The 20,834-nt window shown below is 40.0% G+C and overlaps 1 protein-coding gene and 1 pseudogene across 2 annotated transcripts; one reads left to right on the top strand and one right to left on the bottom strand.

Annotated features, from left to right (window-relative positions):
- Positions 1–1,158: 1,158 nt before the first annotated feature.
- Positions 1,159–20,678, bottom strand: RAB2B (RAB2B, member RAS oncogene family). The gene is made up of 8 exons (XM_053595074.1): positions 20,542–20,678; positions 20,219–20,290; positions 17,059–17,126; positions 9,048–9,130; positions 8,746–8,838; positions 6,239–6,350; positions 5,573–5,641; positions 1,159–3,172 (listed from the first exon to the last, which is right to left on the bottom strand). The coding sequence occupies exons 1-8, from the start codon at positions 20,585–20,587 to the stop codon at positions 3,065–3,067; spliced, it is 651 nt and encodes a 216-aa protein (XP_053451049.1). The 5' UTR covers positions 20,588–20,678; the 3' UTR covers positions 1,159–3,064.
- On the top strand, positions 12,697–13,566 carry LOC128588330 (60S ribosomal protein L7a-like; annotated as a pseudogene). The gene has a single exon (XR_008380751.1). The product of XR_008380751.1 is annotated as a 60S ribosomal protein L7a-like (transcript).
- Positions 20,679–20,834: the final 156 nt, after the last annotated feature.

The following is a 20,834-nucleotide window of genomic DNA, read 5'->3' as shown; positions in this document are numbered from 1 at the left end:
TTTATTTTATCAGAGAAGTGATAAGACTTGGCCAGATACATTTCCCTGTATATTGAACAAGATCTGTTAGTCACGTTGTCTTTTAGCTACTGCTGCCATATCTAATTTATAGTATTAGGATTTACCAGAAAAACATACATATACAAATAGTATCTCTAGTTACTAGAACGCGAGGCTATTATCCTTCTAGTTAATTGGTTTAGAAAGGAACTAGTTTATAGGCATTGTGGAAAGGGAAAAAGATGTGCCTGATCCGAGGTTTTTTTTTTTTTGAAGACAGAGTCTTGCTTTGTCACCCTCTGTAGAGTTCCATGGTGTTATGGCTCACAGCAACCTCAAACTCTTGGGCTCAAGCGATTCTCTTGCCTCAGCCTCCTAAGTAGCTGGGACTACCGGCCCGCCACAACTGCCTGGCTATTTTTAGACAGGTTCTCGCTTTTGCTCAGGCAATCCACCCACTTACGTCTCCCAGAGTGTTAGGATTATAGGCCTCAGCCACCACACCTGGCCTGAAGCAATAATTTCTGATAACTACATTTAATCTTTAGCATGACTTCCAAAGACCAATCAACACCCAGATTATCTCATAACTACTCTTGTTCACATAGGGTGTGACATCCTTTTCTATAATTCTTCATGACTGCTTCACTTAGAACTTGAGCACTTCATTCAGAAGACAGGTCATGAATTTGCCCAGATATTTTTGTTTCTCATGCTTCCCTTAAAATTGGTGAAATACCCAAGTACAGAAGGTTGTAAGTTGGTTTGGATAACAGAACTGGATGTGAGAATTGAGATTTAAAAAATAAGTCCCAAAGATGGCGCCTGTGGCTCAGTAAGTAGGACGCTGGCCCCATATACCGAGGGTGGTGGGTTCAAACCCAGCCCAGGGCGAATTGCAACCAAAAAATAGCCGGGCGTTGTGACGGGCGCCTGTAGTCCCAGCTGCTTGGGAGGTTAAGACAAAAGAATCGCGGAAGCCCAAGAGCGGGAGGTTGCTGTGAGTCCTGTGTCGTCATGGCACTCTACCGAGGGCGGTAAAGCGAAACTCTGTCTCTACAAAAAAAAAAAAAAAAAAGTCCCAAAATATCAAAATGATACCTTTTAATACACTGAAAGCAGATACAGGCAGAATGCTGTCTTTGACTAATGTTCTAATGCTGAAGATTCTTTTAGATGGTAAGAAAAAGTTTCTATGCAGAAACAACAAAATCATAATTAGTTTTGTCCCTGTGTAAGGGAGCAGACTAATTCCAAATTCACCAGCCTCAAATCTGTTTTGGAATGAGGCAGGATTAAAAAAAAAAAAAACAAAAAAACCCCCACAAAGCCATACCCTAAATGTCTTTCTACTTACTGTAGTGAGGTGTTAACTATTAATACTATTACTGGGTCAAAATCCAGTATAAAACAAATCCTAAACAGGAGGCTTCTTCCATATCTTTTATACAATCCCCTAAGAGGAGAAGAACTACTAATGTTTGGGATACAATCAGAAATGACACATGGAAGATGAACAGCTTGGATACATGCATATATTTAATAAAGAAACAACTTATCAACCAACAAAAAAACAATTAGAAAAATTCATGGGACCGCAGTGCTGTGGAAGAAAATGGGACATCAAGAAAAAAAGATATATCAACTGACCCAGAAGCCTGCGTGATGACCAAAGCAAAGGCAAATTTGGCTAGGATAGTATTATACTCCCCGAAAAGGAGAATGGCTAGAGAAGTATCCACTCATCTGACCACTTGGTAACAAGCAGCCTTACTTAATGTTACATGGAATGGAAGCAAAGAGCCAGGGAACAGTAGGAGTGGAGAGGGAAAAGAATAATATAGTACCCAGGGCTAGGAGATGGAAGAGCTAGGTAGAATTACAAAGAGATGACTTTAAGGCCTTTTGTTTCCTCTAAAGCCAAATAAACTAAGTTCTTCAGTGTTTCAGTCAAATTCAATGATCACAGAACGAGTAGCACTAGGCACTGTGAAGGAATGGTGGGGGAATGGTTTGTAAAAATAAGAGGACATGGATTCTGTTATTAAGGAGTTTACAACATATATGAGGAGACAGATTCCACACATAAAACAACTACAAAACATATTTACAAAGTTACATATAAATAAATATACATATAAATATACATATAACATATGAAAGCTAAAAGGTACTGTTTCAATAATTGCTTAGAAGTCCCTAGGTCAATCACTGAAGGCTTCCTAAAGAAAAATTTTTTTGGACTTTTAAATATAATTTTAGTGAAAGAGTAGGGCATGTGCAAAGATATGGAAATAGGAATAAATGTGTCATGTTCAGTAAGCAGATTAGCTTGATTAAAGTAGAGAGTCTAACTAGGTTTAGTTAAGAAGTATGTATGATGAAACAGTAGAAGTCTATCTGATGAAAGACACTACAATATTAGATCTGGTACCTAAAACAAAATGAACAGAGAACAGATTTTTCTTTAGGTAGTAAGTGGCCATAGGTCTAGGACCAACTCTACTGCTCTCAGAAGTTTTATAGTTACTCTAAGAGATAGAAACTAGCAATTAGATAGTAAAGAAGTACTCAGCATCCTTAAGCAAACAGAAGGAACTGCCTTCTGTAAAAATTCTTAGAAAGTGGCAAATAGACCCCCAAAGGCAAGAAAAAAACTCAGTGAAATTATTCAGCAAAGGATCTATCAGCTAAAGGCCAGCCAGATCACAATAATCTCAGGTATTCAAGCAGAATGTCTTTGACCCTAATTCTTGGTGGGGAGCAGATTGTATATGCTTATAAAATTATTTATTTTTGAACTACTGTGACAACTTTGATCCTAACATTTTAGAAATATTAAAATAAAGAGAATGAGAAGAGCCCTAATCTATAGGGAATGTTCACGTCCCTGAAGGAGGACAGGTCAGCAAGGGCCAAATTCTTCCCTGGTCTTTAAGTGGAAAGGCAAAACATCACACCTTGAAAAGAGGCTGCTGTCAGCCAAAGCAAGTAAGACCTCTTTCATTAAGCCTATTGATCTGAAGCTGTTCCAGGAAGAAAAAAAGGAGTTCAGGCCAGATGTTCAGCAGCAGCCAGAGTTGGACCCTACATCACGACAGTTCCGCTGAGAGACACTGGGTCCCAGTGATGTTGAAATTGACTGCTGGGGCCCAATCTTGATGCCATTTGCCTGTAAAAGAAAAGAAGCAATAGTTCCCAACTCAGTACTAAAATGAATGTGAGAAAGGAGAAAAAAATTTTTTAAGGAATAAAGATCATCTAGTCTGCCATCTAGAAATAAGCATTATTAACCTCTTGTGTCTATTCTGTCATAGTCCTTTGATTATACTTTTTTGACAAAAAAGATGTACACAATTTTGTATATAAGTATCATCTACCTTATTTTTTTAATAGCATGCTGTAAACATCTTCTCATGAGACCATATTTTTATAAACAACATTGTTAATGACTTTATATTCATTCCACTCCATGGACTGTAACATATTTTCTCAATGTGTTTATTTATAGGCATTTAAGTGGTTTCCAAATTTTTTGTGGTTGTAAGTTATTTCTGAATTATCTTTATAAATTATTAGACTCTTTCCTATTATTTTTCTAAAATAAATCCCAAGATGCAAAATAACTATGTAAAAGGGTATCTTTCTTTAATTTTAAATACTTTAAAGACAAATTATCTTCCAGAACAGCTATACAGATTTTCATTCTTTTTTGTTTGTTGAGACAGAGTTTCTCTCTCTTGCCCTAGGTAGAGTGCCAGGTGTCATAGCTCCCAGCAACCTCATACTCTTGAGCTCAAGTGATCCTTTTGGCCTCGGCCTCTGGAGTAGCTGGGACTATAGTAGCTACGTGCCACAGTATCTGGCTAGTTTTTCTATTTTTAATAGAGACCCTGTCTCACTCTTGCTCAGGCTGATCTCAAGCTCCTGAGTTCAGGCACTCTTCCCGTCTCCCTGAGCGTTATGATTACAGGTGTGAGCCACCGTGCCAGATACGGAATATCTTTTCGTATAATTACTGATCCTCCTTTCCCCAGTATATATGTACACATATATGACTAGGTTATTCATGTCCCTTAATTTTTTTAAGAGTCATTGTGGTTTTCTTTAATCATCTGTAAGTGCTCTTTATATATTTATTATGTAAGTCAAACATAATAGTTTGACTTAAGTCAAATGTAAGTCAAACAAAAAAATAGTGTTGTGGTGGGCACCTATAGTCCCAGTTACTTAGATACTAAATTTAAAAGATTAATCTGGGCCAGACGCAGTAGCTCACACCTATAATCCTAGCACTCTGGGAGGCAGAAGCAGGTGGATTGCTTAAGCTCAGGAGTTCCAGACCAGCTTGAGCAAAACTCAGACCCCAGATCTCCACTAAAAATAGAAAAACTAGCCAGGCATTGTGGTGGGCACTTGTAGTTCCAGCTACTCAGGAGGCTAAGGCAAGAGGATCATTTGAGCCCAAGAGTTTGAGGTAGTTGTGAGCTATACTGCCATAGTACTCTAGCCTGGGCAACAGAGACTCTGTTTATAACTAACTAAATTATTAATCTGCTTGTCATACATGTACAATTGTTTTTCCATTTCACTGCTTGTTTTTCAACTTCATAGTTTTTTTAATCATATGAAAGGCATAATTTGTATTTTCAAATTACTGGGTTTTTCTTTTTGCTTCCTTTTTTTCTGGTTTGATCATGCTTAGAAACAGAAGCATAAGAAATGTCCTCTCTCAATATGTAAATTACTTCTACTAAAGCAATGTGGAGAAAAGAATGTGGATTAAACCCCAGATAGACTTGAGTTTAGAGTGGGCACAAGTGAGACTGAGCAACAGTGAGACTCTGTCTCTAAAAAAAAAAAAAAATAGCTGGGCGTTGTGGCAGGCACCTGTAGTCCCACTTACTCAGGAGGCTGAGTCAAGAAGATTGCTTAAACCCAAGAATTCAAGGTTGCTATAAGCTATAATGCCATGGCACTCTACTGAGGGCAACAGAATTAAAACTCTTGTCGCAAAAAAAGAAAAGAAAAGGAGGTTGAAAAGAAAAGCTCCCATTTTGTATAAGCCTTTTAGATCACCAAATAATAATCTCTAAGCCATTCCAGGTCTCAGATGTGAGGAAAAAAGAAAATGATGACAGGTTTCCGTGCACTTATATAAAAAAACAAGTTTGAGGCTTGACACCTGTAGCTCAAGTGGCTAAGGCGCCAGCCACATACACCAGAGTTGGCAGGTTCAAATCCAGCCCGGGCCTGCCAAACAACAATGACAACGACAACCAAAAAATAGCCAGGCACTGTGGCAGGTGCCTGTAGTCCCAGCTATTTGGGAGGGTGAGGCAAGAGAATTGCTTAAGCCCAGGAGTTGGAGATTGCTGTGAGCTGTGAGCTGTGATGCTACGGCACTCTACCAAGGGCAACAGCTTGAGGCTCTGTCTCAAAAAAAAAAGTTTGAGTTGCCAGAGCTATAAGTAGTATAATGATGAGGAATATAAGCATTCAATTCTAAGGAGCTTCTAATCCTGTTCAGAACAAATCAAAGTTAATTGGCAGCACCCTCACCCTTTATTACCTCATTGTGGACATCAAATAAACCCTGCTGGATCTTCCTATATATTTCTTTGGCTGTGTTAATGAAGGCCTGAAGGAGACAGAAATCATATTATCGTATCAAGTTTAGGTAGAGAAATGAGAAAGGCAACTGTGAGTATTCCTATTTGGATTTCCAAGGCGAATTAGGAACCATTAGGAGGTAGTAAAATTATAGATTGTCCCCCAAATGACACTGTAAAAACCATTGAGAGTAGTTTCAAAAAGAAAAAAAGGATTATATGACATTCTGGTACTGATCCTAGATGTTCCTAGGATTCCTAGGTTGGCACTTTCTACAAACAAAACAACATCTTCTATTCTCCATCAGTTACTAAACATATCATCAACACCAGGCCTAGGAATAACTTCAGCAGAACTCATTCAGCACTCCAACTAAAGTGATTTATAAGTTGCAGTGATATGTAATCCACACTTACCAATTAATGTTACCCAAAGCAAAATTAAACTAAGAATCTGTGTAAAAGAAAATGACATTATTTCCTCAAAAGGAGACATTCTGTTACTATGTATGACTAAAAACATCCTTTCTTTACCCATGACTTATAAGAGAAGAGAGTTCTAAATAAATGAACAAAGACACTGGATAATCTCTGAAGAGCTTGCCCCATTTCTTTCCAAATAGTACCTCTTCAACATTGCAGGCTGTTTTGGCTGAAGTTTCCATAAATATAAGTCCATGCTCCCGAGCAAAGGCCTCTCCTTCTTCTCTCTTCACATCCCTGCGAGACTCTAGGTCACTGCAAGAGATTAATTAGGAAGAAAACTAAAGAAAAATCCAAATGAAAGAGGAAAATCTAGTTCCAACTAAAAGAATCCCAGAATGGTTTCGACTCCCAGTTAATCCATAAAGAATGTTGATCCTACATGATCCTCTTTTAAATAGGTTGCTGATTTCTGTAGCTTTTTGGAAAATACTCTTCAGATTCAGGACAGCTGCTGCATGATTGAAGATAACATACCTAACTCTATTATGGCCAGGTGCAATGGCTCACACCTGTAATCCCAGCACTGCCAAGATGGGAGGATTACTTGCAGCCAGGAGTTTGAAACGGGCCACATAGTGAGACTGTATCTGTACAAAACATCTTAAAAATTAGCTGGTTTGACAGCACATGTCTACAGTCCTAGCAACTCTGGAGGCTGAGGTGGGAGGATTGCTTTGAGCCAAGGAGTTCATTGTTACAGTGAGCTCTGATCATGCCACTGTCCTTCAGCCTAGGCTATAAAGCAAGACTCTGTGTCCAAAAAAAAGAAGAAAAAAATTATATTTACCATCATAGCCCAGCTGGACTGTAAGCTCCATGAAAGCAAGGGCATAAATGACTTTTTCTTTTCACCTTGCACAGTGTCTAGTATGTAGGTTTTCAATAAATCAGTTGAACCAGTAAATAAATACAATTAGTCTGTGTTCAGTTCTCAAACAGTGCACCCTGGGCATGCCTATATACTAACAAGGGTGTCAGGAGATACTTTAAATTTTTGAGGGAAACATAGTAACACTCAAAATTATAATATCACATGAATTACAAATTTAAGTTTAAGGTACCAACATCAGATCACAACAGATTCTGATCAATATCTCCGTATCTGTATGAACCGGAGTTTTTCATGGTTATTGTGATTAAAAAGAAGTAATGCACAAAAATCAATATGGAACAGGAAATGAGAGTGGTAATGGTCCAATCTTGATTCCAAACTTTGAGAAGCTATGTGGTGCCCGACAGACATACACGGGTCATCAGTCATTAATTATGGCTATTTAAGAATGCAATAAAAGTATTTTTTCTTTTAATTTACGCTTTTGATTTTTCAAACAGTTGCTAAGTTATCATAAAAAATACCTATGTTTAAAATTTATTATTTAGGCTTAGCGCCTGTAGCTCAGCAGCTAGGACACCAACCATATACACCGGAGCTGGTGGGTTCAAATCCAGCCTGGGCCTGCCAAACAATGACAACTACAGCCAAAATATAGCCAGGCGTTGTAGTGGACGCCTGTAGTCCCAGCTATTGGGAGGCTGAGGCAAGAGAATCACTTAACCCCAAGAGTTTGAGGTTGTTGTGAGCTGTGACACCACAGCACTCTACCCAGGATGACAACTTGAGTCTCTGTCTCAAAAAAAAAAAAAAAAAATTAATAATAAATATTTCTTTTGGCCTATGTGTGCCAAGAAAAATTTACTGAGAATAGCACGCAGTGACGTGGAAAAACCAGAAGCCTTATGCATTGCTGGAAAGAATGTAAAATGGTGCAATTGCTATGGAAAATGGTATCCAGTTCCTCAAAAAATTAAACACAGAATTACCATATGATCTCGCAATCCCACTTCTGGGCATATACCCAAAAGAATTCAAAGTGAGGGTTTTGGGGGAGGTGGGTAGAGGAAAGGGGATTGGTGGGATTACCAGCGGTGCATCTTACAAGGGTATATGTGAAACTCGGTAAACGGTCTGTGAAGCTAGTGAATGATGCCCCATGATTATATAGATGTACACAGCTATGATTTAATAAAAAAAAAAAAAAAAAAAAGAATTCAAAGCCGGGACTTGAACAGAGATCCATGTCAGAGCAGCCTTATTCACAACAACCAAAAGGTGGCAGCACGCTATGGATCCCTGGCTAGATGGGTAAACAAACTGTGGAATATGCATACATATCCATCCTTTAAAAGGAAAGAGATTCTGACACATGCTACAATATGGATAAACCTCGAAGACACCATGCTAAGTGAAATAAGCCAATCATAAACGCACAAATAGTGTTATGATTCCACTTACAGTAGTCAAATTCATAGAGAAAGAAAGTGGAATGATATTTGCCAGTGGACGGGAAGAAGATGGGGAGTTAGTGTTGAATGGGTACAGAGTTTGAGAAGATGAAAAAGTTCTAGAGATGAATGCTGGCAATGGTTGCAGAACATACTTATGAAAATATTTAAGGCCACCGAACTGTATACTTAACAACAGTCAATTTGGTAAATTTTATGTTACATATATTTTATCCCAATCAAAAAATTGTTTTACTGAGACACTAAGAGGACAATTGAGAAAGTTTGAAGATCAAGAAACTCAGTGTTCACAGAGGACCCAAATGACTCCTCTTAACTATTATTCACACAGATAAAATTTTACCTCTTATTACCAATCAGCATGATAACCATGTTGGAACTAGAGTGCTGCCGGGCATCCTCTAACCATGAGGTCAGGTGGTTGAAAGTTTCACGCCTACAGCAGAAAAATTTAGAAAGTGGGTCAGAGGCCCATTTCAAAATACTACAACAATGCCAAATACATGGGAAAAGAGGGAAAGCTATGTGTGTAAAGGAAATATTAGGTCATTCTTAGTTAGCATCCTTAACACAATGATAGAAACAAAAAAAGCTTTAGACAGTATAGGGAAGAGTCTCCCTCCCATGCACAGAGATCTGGCTCACCTTGTAATGTCGTACACCAGCAATGCTCCAGCTGCTCCCCTGTAGTAGGAACGGGTGATAGAACGGAAGGATTCTTGCCCAGCCTTTCCCACCAACATGGCAACAAAAAATCCCAACAAAACTAGGTTATTTCCAGAGAACTGATTTTATCACATGCCATCCTAATACAAAAGACTTAATTTTATACTGAGAAAAGAAAATTAGGTAAAGAAAACACATGTGCCCAAGGAGAAGCCCAGATGGGATAACAGTATTTTTGAATGGGAGTGCAATTGATATTTTAGACAGGTCACTTATTCTTCCTACGAGATGGTCCATCAAATTACTGATGATCAGCATCCCTGGCTCCTAGTCACCAAATGCCAGTTGCACCCCACAGTCAGAATGATCAAAGATATTCTCATACATTGCCCAATGTCCCCTATGAAAGAACAACTGGCAGTTGGACTAGAAACTTGGGGTATGTTGTATTTTCAATCCCAAATATGTTTTAATACGTAACATTAATCTTTCTGTTCCTGTTTATCTGAAAAAAGGAAAATTATCTTAAAATGACAATACCCTATCTAATAGAAGTTTTGTTCCGATGGATCAATGTAGAAAATTAGATAGAAGCACTTAAACTGAGCATATGCTAACTGACCTTTAGTGTTCCACTGATAATGGCAGGACTACCTAGATGTCCCTTGGTGGGATCCTGTCATGGAAAATAGGAATAAGGAAAAGGGAAAGAAGCCCAAGGCCCAAGATAAAGTTTTGCTAAAAAAAAAGAAAACTGTTCACACTCTGATATCATTTTCAAATGGGCCAAGATATCTTTTTATTTGTAACTGAGCAATAATATTGCCTCTCTGTACTGGATGCTTTTGATTTCCTAATAGAATTGTTTTTTGTGTTTTGGTTGGTTGGTTTATGTAAAGCAAAGCATTTTTCAAATAATAGTATGAATACCTTGTACATTGAATCTATCCTATTAGGAAAGTTTTCACATTCATGAAATCACTTATTTTCATATCCCTACATAAAAGTTGGGAAGTAAGACTACTGTTCATACTTTATAGATAGGAGAACTGACTGAGGACATAGAAAGATAAATGAAATGGTTTTCTCACAGTATAACACCAATAACAGTGATGATACCAACAACATTGAATAACATTAACTATTTTTTTGGCGCATGCTATGTATCAGGAGTAAAGTATAAGAGACAGTTACATTCATTATCTCATGTAATTCTCTTAGCAGCCCTGAGGCAGATACTATTATTCCCTTTTAAAAATGGGGAAAATAAGGGACAAGTTTTGTAACCGGATAAAAATCATAAAGCTTGTAATTGCTGGAGCTGCAACTTAAACTTAGGATCTTTATACTTCCTAGCACAAAAGTTTGTTCTCTTAGCCAATGGGGGCTTATTCTGTCAGACTGGAGGATAGGCTATGATCATAGCTCACTACAGCCTTGACATACAGGGCTCACATAATCCCCCTGCCTCGGCCTCTTGAGTTGTTGGAACTACAGGCACACATCACCATGACCATCTTAAATCAGGGTTTAAACACGAGACAAGAGTTCCAGTACACTAACTCTAAGGTTACGTTTCCAACAACACAAGAATCTCTTTCTACAAAAATCATACAAATGGGCTCGGTGCCCGTAGCTCAGAGAGTAGAACGCCAGCCACATACACCGAGGCTGGTGGGTTCAAGCCCGGCTCAGGCCAGCTAAACAACGACAACTGCAACCAAAAAATAGCCAGGCATCATGGCAGGTGCCTGTAGTCTCAGCTATTTGGGAGGCTGAGGCAAGAGAATTGCTTAAGCCCAAGGGTTTGAGGTTGCTGTGAGCTGTGATGCTGCGGCACTCTACCAAGGGCGACATAGTGATACTCTGTCTCAAAAAAAAAAAAAAAAAATCATACAAATGTTTTAGTGAGTTGTCTTGCTGTTAGAACATTAGACTCTAGAAACAGTAGAGTATAGTAGCTCATGCCTGTAATGCCTGCACTTCAGGAGACCAAGGCAGGAGGATTGCTTGAGGTCAGGAGTTTTGGACCAGGCTGAGCAATGCAGCGAAAACCCTTATCTACAAAAAAGGAAAATAGTAGGGAGTAGTAGTGTATGCCTGTAGTTCCAGCTACTCAGAAGGCTAAGGCAGAAGGATCACTTGGGCCCAAGAGTTCAAGTATTCGGTGAACTGTGACTGTGCCACTGCACGCCAGTTTGAGCAACAAAGCAAGATCCTGTCTCTAGAAATATAATAAAAATAAGGCTGGGCCCAGTGGCTTATGCCTGTAATCTTAGTACTCTGGAAGGCCAAGGCAGGAGGATCACTTGAGGTCAGGCACTGCAGACCAGCCTGAGCAAGAGCAAGCATCACCTCCACAAAAAGTAGAAAAATTAGCTGGGTGTGGTGAATTGCAAAGGTAGTCCCAGCTACTCAGGAGGCTGAGGCAAGAGGATGGCTTGAGCCTAGGAGTTTGAGGTGGTCATGAGCTATAAGGCCACCACTGCACACTAACTAGGGTGACAGAAGGAGATGCTGTCTCAAAAAGAGAAAAAATTAACCAAATGAAATGAAATAATTTTAAAAATATAAATAATTCTAAAGTCCCTATCAGTAATACTAATAACATTTTAAGATTTAAAAAATACTTTTTCCCCTCTAAGAGCTCACTTAAAGTTTTACATTTACTTCCAAATAATTCCGTGTCTTACGTAACTTGGGTCCTATTTTCCTTTTACCTCTTATTTTTTCTCCTCTTCTGCTATAACTGAAAGCCCCTGCATAGCTTACCAGAAACTAAAAGGGAAAAGTTTTTAGGAAGCTCACAAGATGGTTGAATTATATGGCAGCATTTAACTTTAGCAGGTGAAAATACTTTCCATAAGTCATCAGAAAACCTTTTAAGAGCTAGACCCTAAAGAATAGATGGGCATTGTGGCAGGTGCCTATAGTTCCGGCTACTCAAGACTGAGGCAAGAGAATCACTTGAGCCCAACAGTTTGAGGTTGCTGTGAGCTATGATGTGGCATTCTACTCCAGGGCGACTGAGTGAGACTCTGTCTCCAAAAACAAGAAAAAAAGAAAACCTTTAAAAATCAAATCAAAATCACTCTATTTGTTTATTCCAGTCCAGTTCAATGAAATAAACAAAATGTGTGAGCTAGAAAGAGTCAGTGGTTTAACATCGTCTGGTATGTATCAGTCTTAGATATCCTTAGTTATCCTTAGATATCCTAGTCTATACCCAGTAAAATCTGAAGCAGCAAAAAACTAAGGTGAAGGTTTGATAAGAAAATTAACAGCTCCGGGCGGCGCCTGTGGCTCACTGAGTAGGGCGCCGGCCCCATATGCCGAGGGTGGCGGGTTCAGACCCAGCCCCGGCCAAACTGCAACAAAAAAATAGCCGGGCGTTGTGGCGGGTGCCTGTAGTCCCAGCTGCCTGGGAGGCTGAGGCAGGAGAATCGCGTAGGCCCAAGAGTTGGAGGTTGCTGTGAGCCGTGTGGTGTCATGGCACTCTGCCCAAGGGCGGTACAGTGAGACTCTGTCTCTACAAAAAAAAAAAAAAAAAGAAAATTAACAGCTCCTCGCGATCTCCGAGGCCTCCTACATATTACCCACAATTCCCTATCCTTTCTCTCTGCTCCAGCGGTTCAAGATGCCGAAAGGGAAGAAGGCCAAGGGGAAGAAGGCCAAGGGGAAGAAGGTGGCCCCGGCCCCCGCCGTGGGGAAGAAGCAGGAGGCCAAGAAGGTAGTGAATCCTCTGTTTGAGAAAAGGCTGAAGAACTTCAGCATTGGACAGGACATCCAGCCCAAGAGGGACTTCACCCGGTTTGTCAAATGGTCCTGCTACATCCGGTTGCAGCGCTAAAGAGCCATCCTCTACAAGTGGCTGAAAGTGCCTCCTGCCATTAATCAGTTCACCCAGGCCTTGGACTGCCAAACAGCTACTCAGCTGCTTAAGCTGGCCCAGAAGTACAGACCAGAGACAAAGCAAGAGAAGCAGCAGCGACTGTTGGCCCGGGCTGAGAAGAAAGCTGCAGGCAAAGGAGATGTCTCCACTAAGAGACCACCTGTCCTTAGAGCAGGAGTTAACACTGTCACCAGTTGGTGGAGAACAAGAAGGCTCAGCTGGTGGTGATTGCACATGATGTGGATCCCACTGAGTTGGTTATCTTCCTGCCTGCCCTATGTTGGAAGATGGGGGTCCCTTACTGCATTATCAAGGGGAAGGCCAGGCTGGGGCGTCTGGTCCATAGGAAGACCTGCACCACTGTGGCCTTCACGCAGGTTAACTCGGAAGACAAAGGAGCTCTAGCTAAGCTGGTGGAAGCCATCAGGACCAATTACAATGTCAGATACGATGAGATCCGCCGTCACTGGGGAGGCAACGTCCTGGGTCCAAAGTCAGTGGCTCGCATTGCCAAGCTGGAAAAGGCAAAGGCTACAGAACTTGCCACTAAACTGGGCTAAACGTACACTGTTGAGTTTTCTGTACATAAAAATAATAAATATTCAAGCCAAAAAAAAAAAAAGAAAATTAATAGCTAATTTCTCTCAAGTGGAAGCATCATATTATACTCTCAAGATAGAGTTTGAAGTATTAGCTCCTACAAAGCCAGATACTCTCTTTTCCTAAGATTCAAAGTGCATTCTTGCCAATGAAGGACTTATTAAGGTTAAAAAAAATTTTAAATGCATTCTAAAGTAAAATACAAATTAATTTGAGATTTTTAATCAATATATTAGCCACAGTAAAATCCCGCTCCATTAGCATGGTTATTTGGGAATATGTACATACACACACATATACATACAAGATAAAAAGTAACAAGGTTCTTTAAATCCTTACCAATACCAGAACAGCTACAACAAAAAACTTTGGATAACTTGAACTCTTTAAAATACCCATGCTGATATCCCTAAACATTTTCTGGTAGAATGGTTTTGAGAGTGAGGAAATGGGTTAACAAAGTGAGAAGATAAGGTGTGTAAACAATAGGTAGGAAATCAGGGCTGACAAGAGAGAAAGGATCAGCCTGACCTAAACAAGACACACTACATTATAGTAGGTATGAATCTCTTAAAATCTCAAAATAAGTAGAAAACCACAGTTACAGTATTCTGAAACCAGTTTCTTTTTGTGATTCAGCGAAGATTAATATCAAAACAATTTCTAAAAGGGACCAGAAAAAGAACTAGGATAGTTGGACAGCCATGTAGTTCTTAAGGATCCTATTCACACCGTAGTAGCTCTCAACTTACTTTCTTTTTTTTGGAAACAGAGTCACAGCTCACAGCAACCTCCAACTCTTGAGCTTACGCGATTCTCTTGCCTCAGCCTCCCAAGTAGCTGGGACTACAGGCGCCTGCCACAACACCCGGCTATTTTTGTTGCAGTTGCCACTGCTGTTTTAGCTGGCCAGGGCCGGGATCGAACCCACCACCCTTGGTATATGGAGCCAGTGCCCTACCCACTGAGCCACAGGCACCGCCCAGCTCTCAACTTTCTAACTTCATGATCAACCATATCTCACAAGGGAAGGAAGGAAGGAAGGCAGGCAGAGGGGGAGGGAGGGACAGAGGAGGGTAGAGAAGGGAAGGAGGCAAGAACAGCAAGCAAGCAAGCCAACACATGGCCATAACCATACCACTAACTGGCATTTAGTGGGATCCTTTTCCTGGTATTGAAACATCCATTTTTGGAAATGATAGAGATTTAAATTAAAGAGTCAGAATCTAGTTTATACCAGTCTTGACACCTACAGGCTTCATTCTTTGTCACCTCCTCAGAATTTATCCTGTGGTCTCTTTAGGGGGTCAAATCTCCCTTTATAGGAAATATAAAAATCAAGGGATAATAAAAGGTGAGTTGCAATGTCTACTTGTATTAATTATGACAGAACAGGCTCGGCGCCTGTAGCTCAGTGGCTAAGGCGCCAGCCACATACACCAGAGCTGGCGGGTTTGAACCCAGCCAGGGCCTGCCAAACAACAATGACAACTACAACCAAAAAATAGCTGGGTATTGTGGCAGGCGCCTATAGTCCCAGCTACTTGGGAGGCTGAGGCAAGAGAATCGCTTAAGCCCAAGAGTTGGCGGTTGCTGTGAACTGTGACACCATGGTACTCTACTGAGGGCGACATAGTGAGACTTCGTCAAAAAACAAAAACAAAAAAATGGACTTAGTCTTTGCAACAGATAAAGAGTAAAATTTCTTAGTCTTTATTGGGGGAAAAAAGACTAAAAACAAAGACAGGCCAAAGGAAGCAAGTTTGGAAATTTTAGAGGTATCTACCTAGCGTTATCACTATTAGAAATGTGAAGTGACTCACGTTCCTATAATTAGGGTGGCTCGATATGTTGAGATGAAAAATCTTGTCAGTAGGGCAAAAGATTTATTTATTTTTTTCTCCCCACCCCACCCCCCAGGCAAAAGATTTTTGGATGCATGAGTATGCAACACATTTACAAGAGAACATCATTCTAGTTAAAAGCACCTAATTAATCAGTGTATCCAAAAGTGGTAACAACTTTGGAGACTACCAGAAAAGGGCTCTAATAAGGCCCTAAAGCAGCAAATAACTACCTTTAAGACGCACACCTGTGTGTAGTTAGGGGAGAGGGAGGAAGGCAGCAGCAAAAGGGAGAAAAAAGAAAAATAACTTGTGCACTGCTTGTAAATATAATAGCTTTAGCTGATTTATGAGAAGAAATAGAATAACAAAAACAGGAAGAGATTTTTTTTTTTTTTTTTTTTTGAGACAGAGTCTCACTATGTTGCCCTCAGTAGAGAGCTGTGGCGTCTTTACCCAGCCTCCCAAGTAGCTGGGACTACAGGTGCTCACCATAACACCAGGCTATTTTTTGTAGCAGTTGTCACTGTTATTTAGCTGGCCTGGGCTGGGTTCAAACCTGCTAGCCTCCGTGTATATGGCTGGCTCTGTAACCACTGTGCTACAGGCGCCCAGCCAAAAAACAGGAAGAGATTTTAGCTGAATATTAGTTAACTTTGCTAACTCCCTTTTACTAGAATAGAGATTATTATTTCCTTACACAAAAGAAATCAAACTGCACATGAAAACAATTTATCTAGATGAAGCAAAATTACAGCAAGCTAAATTTTTTTAGAAGTACATTTATGAAATTTTAAAATATGCATAACCTTTAACCCAGAATTTCTACTTCTTGGCAGGTATTCCACAGAAATTCTTAAAATATTTTCATAAAAAACTAGTAAATAAGAATAAATGTTCAATAAAACTTTGCAATAATGAAAAACTGCTTGTAATCCAAATTTCCATCATTGGAAAGATAGTTAAATTATGTTACAGATATTCTATGACTATGCAGTGGTTAAAAGGCATGAGGTAGATCTATATGTACTAATAAGGAAAAGCCTCTAAAGCAGATTATTTTAGCTGGCCTGGGCTGGGTTCAAACCTGCCACCCTCAGTATATGTGGCTGGCATCGTAACCACTGTGCCACAGGCACTGAGCCTCTAAAACAGATATTTTTAATTAAAAATCTAAGTCACACAGCTACGTCTACTTGTCACAACTCAATTCATGCAAACACTTATAAATGTAAAATCACTACCATATATTTGTGTTTATATTCATGTACTTAAATATACAGAAAAAGTCTGAAAGCATACACATTGATTCATTAATAGTGAATTCCTCAGGCCGAGAAGCAACCAAGACTGGGAGGGAGAAGTTTATGTGTCTAAAGCAGACATTCACTTTTGACTCTATAAACTTATATTGTTTGATTTTATTCTCACTAAAATAAACTATTACTTGGATCACGTAAAACAAAAATAAAAACATCCTGGCACTCAGAATTTGTAACTGTCAACAAATGGGATCAAAATTTTCCCCATTTCTTTGATTTCACTCTTCTATTTCATCTTCACCCTTAGTCCCAACCTCACAGCCCTTTCCCCCCACCATCAGCCTTGATTGTTATATTTGGGTCTTGGTCAGGGACTATTTGTCCTCTCTCACCGTATCCCAGATTTGCAGTTTGATTTGTTTCCCATCAATGTTGACCATACGTGCTCCAAACTCCACACCTGTCAGTGAAAAGCAAGAGAAAGAATGTGATTCTCATGAACAACAGCCATGTCCAGTGAAAGGTTTGTGCTATCCCTAAATGAGTTATAACACATCCTTTGGACTCAGTGCCACTAATCCCATTACTGCTATTTGCTGCAATTAATTTTGTGTTCCTTTAAGACACTTGTTCTTGAAAAAAAATTATGTTCTAAGTGATAATGACTTCAGGAATGTAACCAAAAAGCAGATATGACAATAAAACTATTTAAGAAGTCAAATAAAAAAGGCAAATAAATTTTTAGCAACATTAGTTAATGCTTAAATTTGATTAGGTAACATTTGATTTTGTAACTTTTTAAAAAAACTTCTGAAAATTTTTGAAAATGCCTCCTGACATCTATGCAGTCACTTTCTGGCCTCTGGTTTGAAAAAATATTTAGTTTTTTTACCATTCTGGAATTTTTTATTTAAGAGCCTATCTAAGAAATAATTTCTCAAGAACAATACATTTTCCCAGAGTTCACTGGAAAATAGTCTACCTACAGGATATGGAAACTGGCATTCTGAGTAAAGTTTTTGGTTTACCTGGCAATTCATCTTCTCTCAAGATAATGTCAGTGTGGAAAATTTAAGAACTACTTACATTAAAAATACTTGAGCATAAGTCTGTCAATTTGTCCTATGTTTATATAATACTTTGCATATAACATGAGAACTCAAGAGTTCTAAGTAAGAAAGAGCCCAAATCTATGTTAAAGGCTGATATGCACCTATTTAGTGGCCCTACCCACTTATGTATAATATATCTGGAACATCTCAACTCTAAGGTGCTGCAGTCAATAAAAAAGACACCAAAACTTGGGCTAGGCATGGTGGCTCACACCTATAATCCTTGTACTTTGGGATGCTGAAGTGGGAGGACGGCTTGAGATCAGGAGTTCGAGAAAAATATAAAAACTGCTTCTTACTATTCCAATTGCTTCATCAAGAATCGAGTGGTAGCTATTGAAAAAAGAAACTAATTTTTTTTTTTCTTTCTGGACAATTAGAAATGGTATTTCAGTATTTAAGAATTAAATTTTTGTCTCCTTTTATGCAATTTCCTCTAGTTATATATTCAAAGACCCTTAACATTTTGCACATTTTTTTTTTTTTTTTTTTTTGTAGAGACAGAGTCTCACTTTATGGCCCTCGGTAGAGTGCTGTGGCCTCACACAGCTCACAGCAACCTCCAACTCCTGGGCTTAAGTGATTCTCTTGCCTCAGCCTCCCGAGTAGCTGGGACTACAGGCGCCTGCCACAACGCCCGGCTAGTTTTTGGTTGCAGTTTGGCCGGGGCCGGGTTTGAACCCACCACCCTCGGTATATGGGGCCGGCGCCCTACTGACTGAGCCACAGGCGCCGCCCCAACATTTTGCACATTTTTTTCTATCAGCCTGCCTTGTTTGTCATACTACAGAGGACTGAACTCAGAAAGAAACACAGGCTCTACTAGACTCTGGGGAAAACCTAATTGATCATTTCACTCCTTGAAACTTATTTGTTCCCTGTTATCCTGGAGTATTTAAAAATCTGGTACCATAGATTTATTTCTTGCTACTCTCCACTTCAAACTCCACACTCCAGGCCACATTAAATTACTCAGGTTTCCAAATGTAGCATCATTTCTGCCATTCCTGAGCCTTTGGATCCCTAGCCTGTCCCTCTTGCTGTTATCATTTCTCCCTTGTCTCTACAACCTCTTTGCCAGGCTGACTCCCAATTCTTCAATTTTCAGACTTCACTGATGGTAGTCTCACCACCCCGTCTGCAATTGAAATTTACTTGTCAGTATCTGTCCCTAGCCCTACTTCCTTCCTTAGAAGACTGTAAAATACTTAAGGATAGGCAAAATGTTGCCTTCTTAAACAGTGTACTATTAGCCCCATCACAGTGTAATAATCACTTAATATCAATTTTTAAAATATCACTTTTAAAGATTATTTTCTGTTTGCCCCTGTTTTGTTGATATACAAGAAAACAAAAATATTTTCTGATTGATACTACCGTAATCCTTTTCTAACTCCATCAATTATTTGGCTCTGGATAAAACTGGGAGTAGTGGTAGCTTGATTTCTATGCAGGTGGGACTTGTAAGTAGTAATATGGTAAAAACGGGGAGCTAGGGTTTTGTTTTAGAAGCTGCATCTGTATGGCAAGAAAATTAGTTTTTTAGATTGTTGATTTGGGCTGGAGTTACAGAGATTATGGAGAGAAGGGTGTTAAAGCCCCCGCAAACCATACCTTACCAAAAAATGTGTGAGAGGTGTTAATACTTCCCAGGATCACCAGTGTGTTTTTGAAACTCTATTATACTCTTTTCTTTAAAAGGAAAAGTTTTTCTTTTCTTTTTCTTTTTTTTTTTTTGAGACAGAGCCTCACTCAGTTGCCCCAGGGCAGAATGCCCTGACATCTTAGCTCACAGCAACCTCAAACTCATGGACTTAGGCCATTCTCTTGCCTCAGCCTCCCAAGTAGCTGGGAATACAGGCGCCTGCCACTACGCCAGGCTATTTTTAGGGGCGGGGTCTTGCTCAGGCTGGTCTCGAACCCGTGAGCTCAGGCAATCCACCTGCCTTGGCTTCCCAGAGTGCTAGGATTATAAGCGTGAGCCACTGTGTCCGGCCAGTTTTATCTGACTTAATTCTAAGTCTAGGATAACCCTTCAATTCTTTCTTCTTCTCCAACATTAAAAAAAAAAAAAAATCCGGGTTTACATTAAAAAACATATGAGGTCGGTCCTAACTTACTGCCAAGAATAGTTTTTGAATAAGCAGTTATGCTTTCCTAATATTTTACATGAACGACTGCATTTGAAAAAAATCCTATGGCTACTAATCCATACCTCACACTCATCTCTAAAGTTCCCTTTTAATTATTTACTCTTCATTAAATTACTCCCCTTTAACAAGGTTTGATTAGTCATTTCGTTAAATTAACTTTGGAAGAGTTTAAAATTGCAAGGGGTAACTTTTTGCTTCGAACACTAAAGGCTGTTAACTTTCCACTTCAGCAATTTAGCTGGTCAAGTTTTATTACTTACTGCTCTGGAACAGGTAGACGCACCTACCTATTGTGAGGTCGTGGACGGGCTGGAACCGCTTGTCTGTGAACTGCAGGAGGAGACATGACTTCCCCACACCTGAAAGAGGAGAACGCGCGCTCTAGGAATGACGCGGCCGGAACACCTCTCTCGTCTGGGGGTCCGGGACAGGGAAAGCCGAGAAGTGAGATAGGAAACCTGAACCCCGAGCCCCGCCTTCGGCTGCCCCGTCCCGCCCCGCCCCCGCCCGCTCGTCTCGCCCAGCCCACTAAGCGAGCCCCGCCCCCGCGACCCGATTTGGGAGCTTCGGCTCCCTGCCCCAGCCTTGAAGGCGGTCCACCGCAGATTACCTGTGTCTCCGATGATGATGTACTTGAAGAGATAAGCATAAGTCATGGTCCCGATTCCTCTGGATTCCGGGTACGCCCGACTTCTACAGCCACTTCCCTCCGACCTCTCTAGCCACACAATCTACCGAGTTCCTTATTTTTTTATTTATTTTTTTTCCTTTTTACCGCCCCCCCACCCCGGCTCCTCTAGCCCAGATCACGTCTCTATTGCTCTCCGCAGAAATCCTCACTAGATCTGGAGTTCCCAACGCTACCTCCAGGGACGCCTCTAGCACGTCTACGTGCCATTATCC

The sequence above is a fragment of the Nycticebus coucang genome, chromosome 6, assembly GCF_027406575.1.
Source record: "Nycticebus coucang isolate mNycCou1 chromosome 6, mNycCou1.pri, whole genome shotgun sequence".
In the NCBI taxonomy this organism is placed as follows: domain Eukaryota; kingdom Metazoa; phylum Chordata; class Mammalia; order Primates; family Lorisidae; genus Nycticebus; species Nycticebus coucang.
Note: the sequence above shows the minus strand (reverse complement) of the source record. Positions and strands in the feature narration are given on the sequence as shown.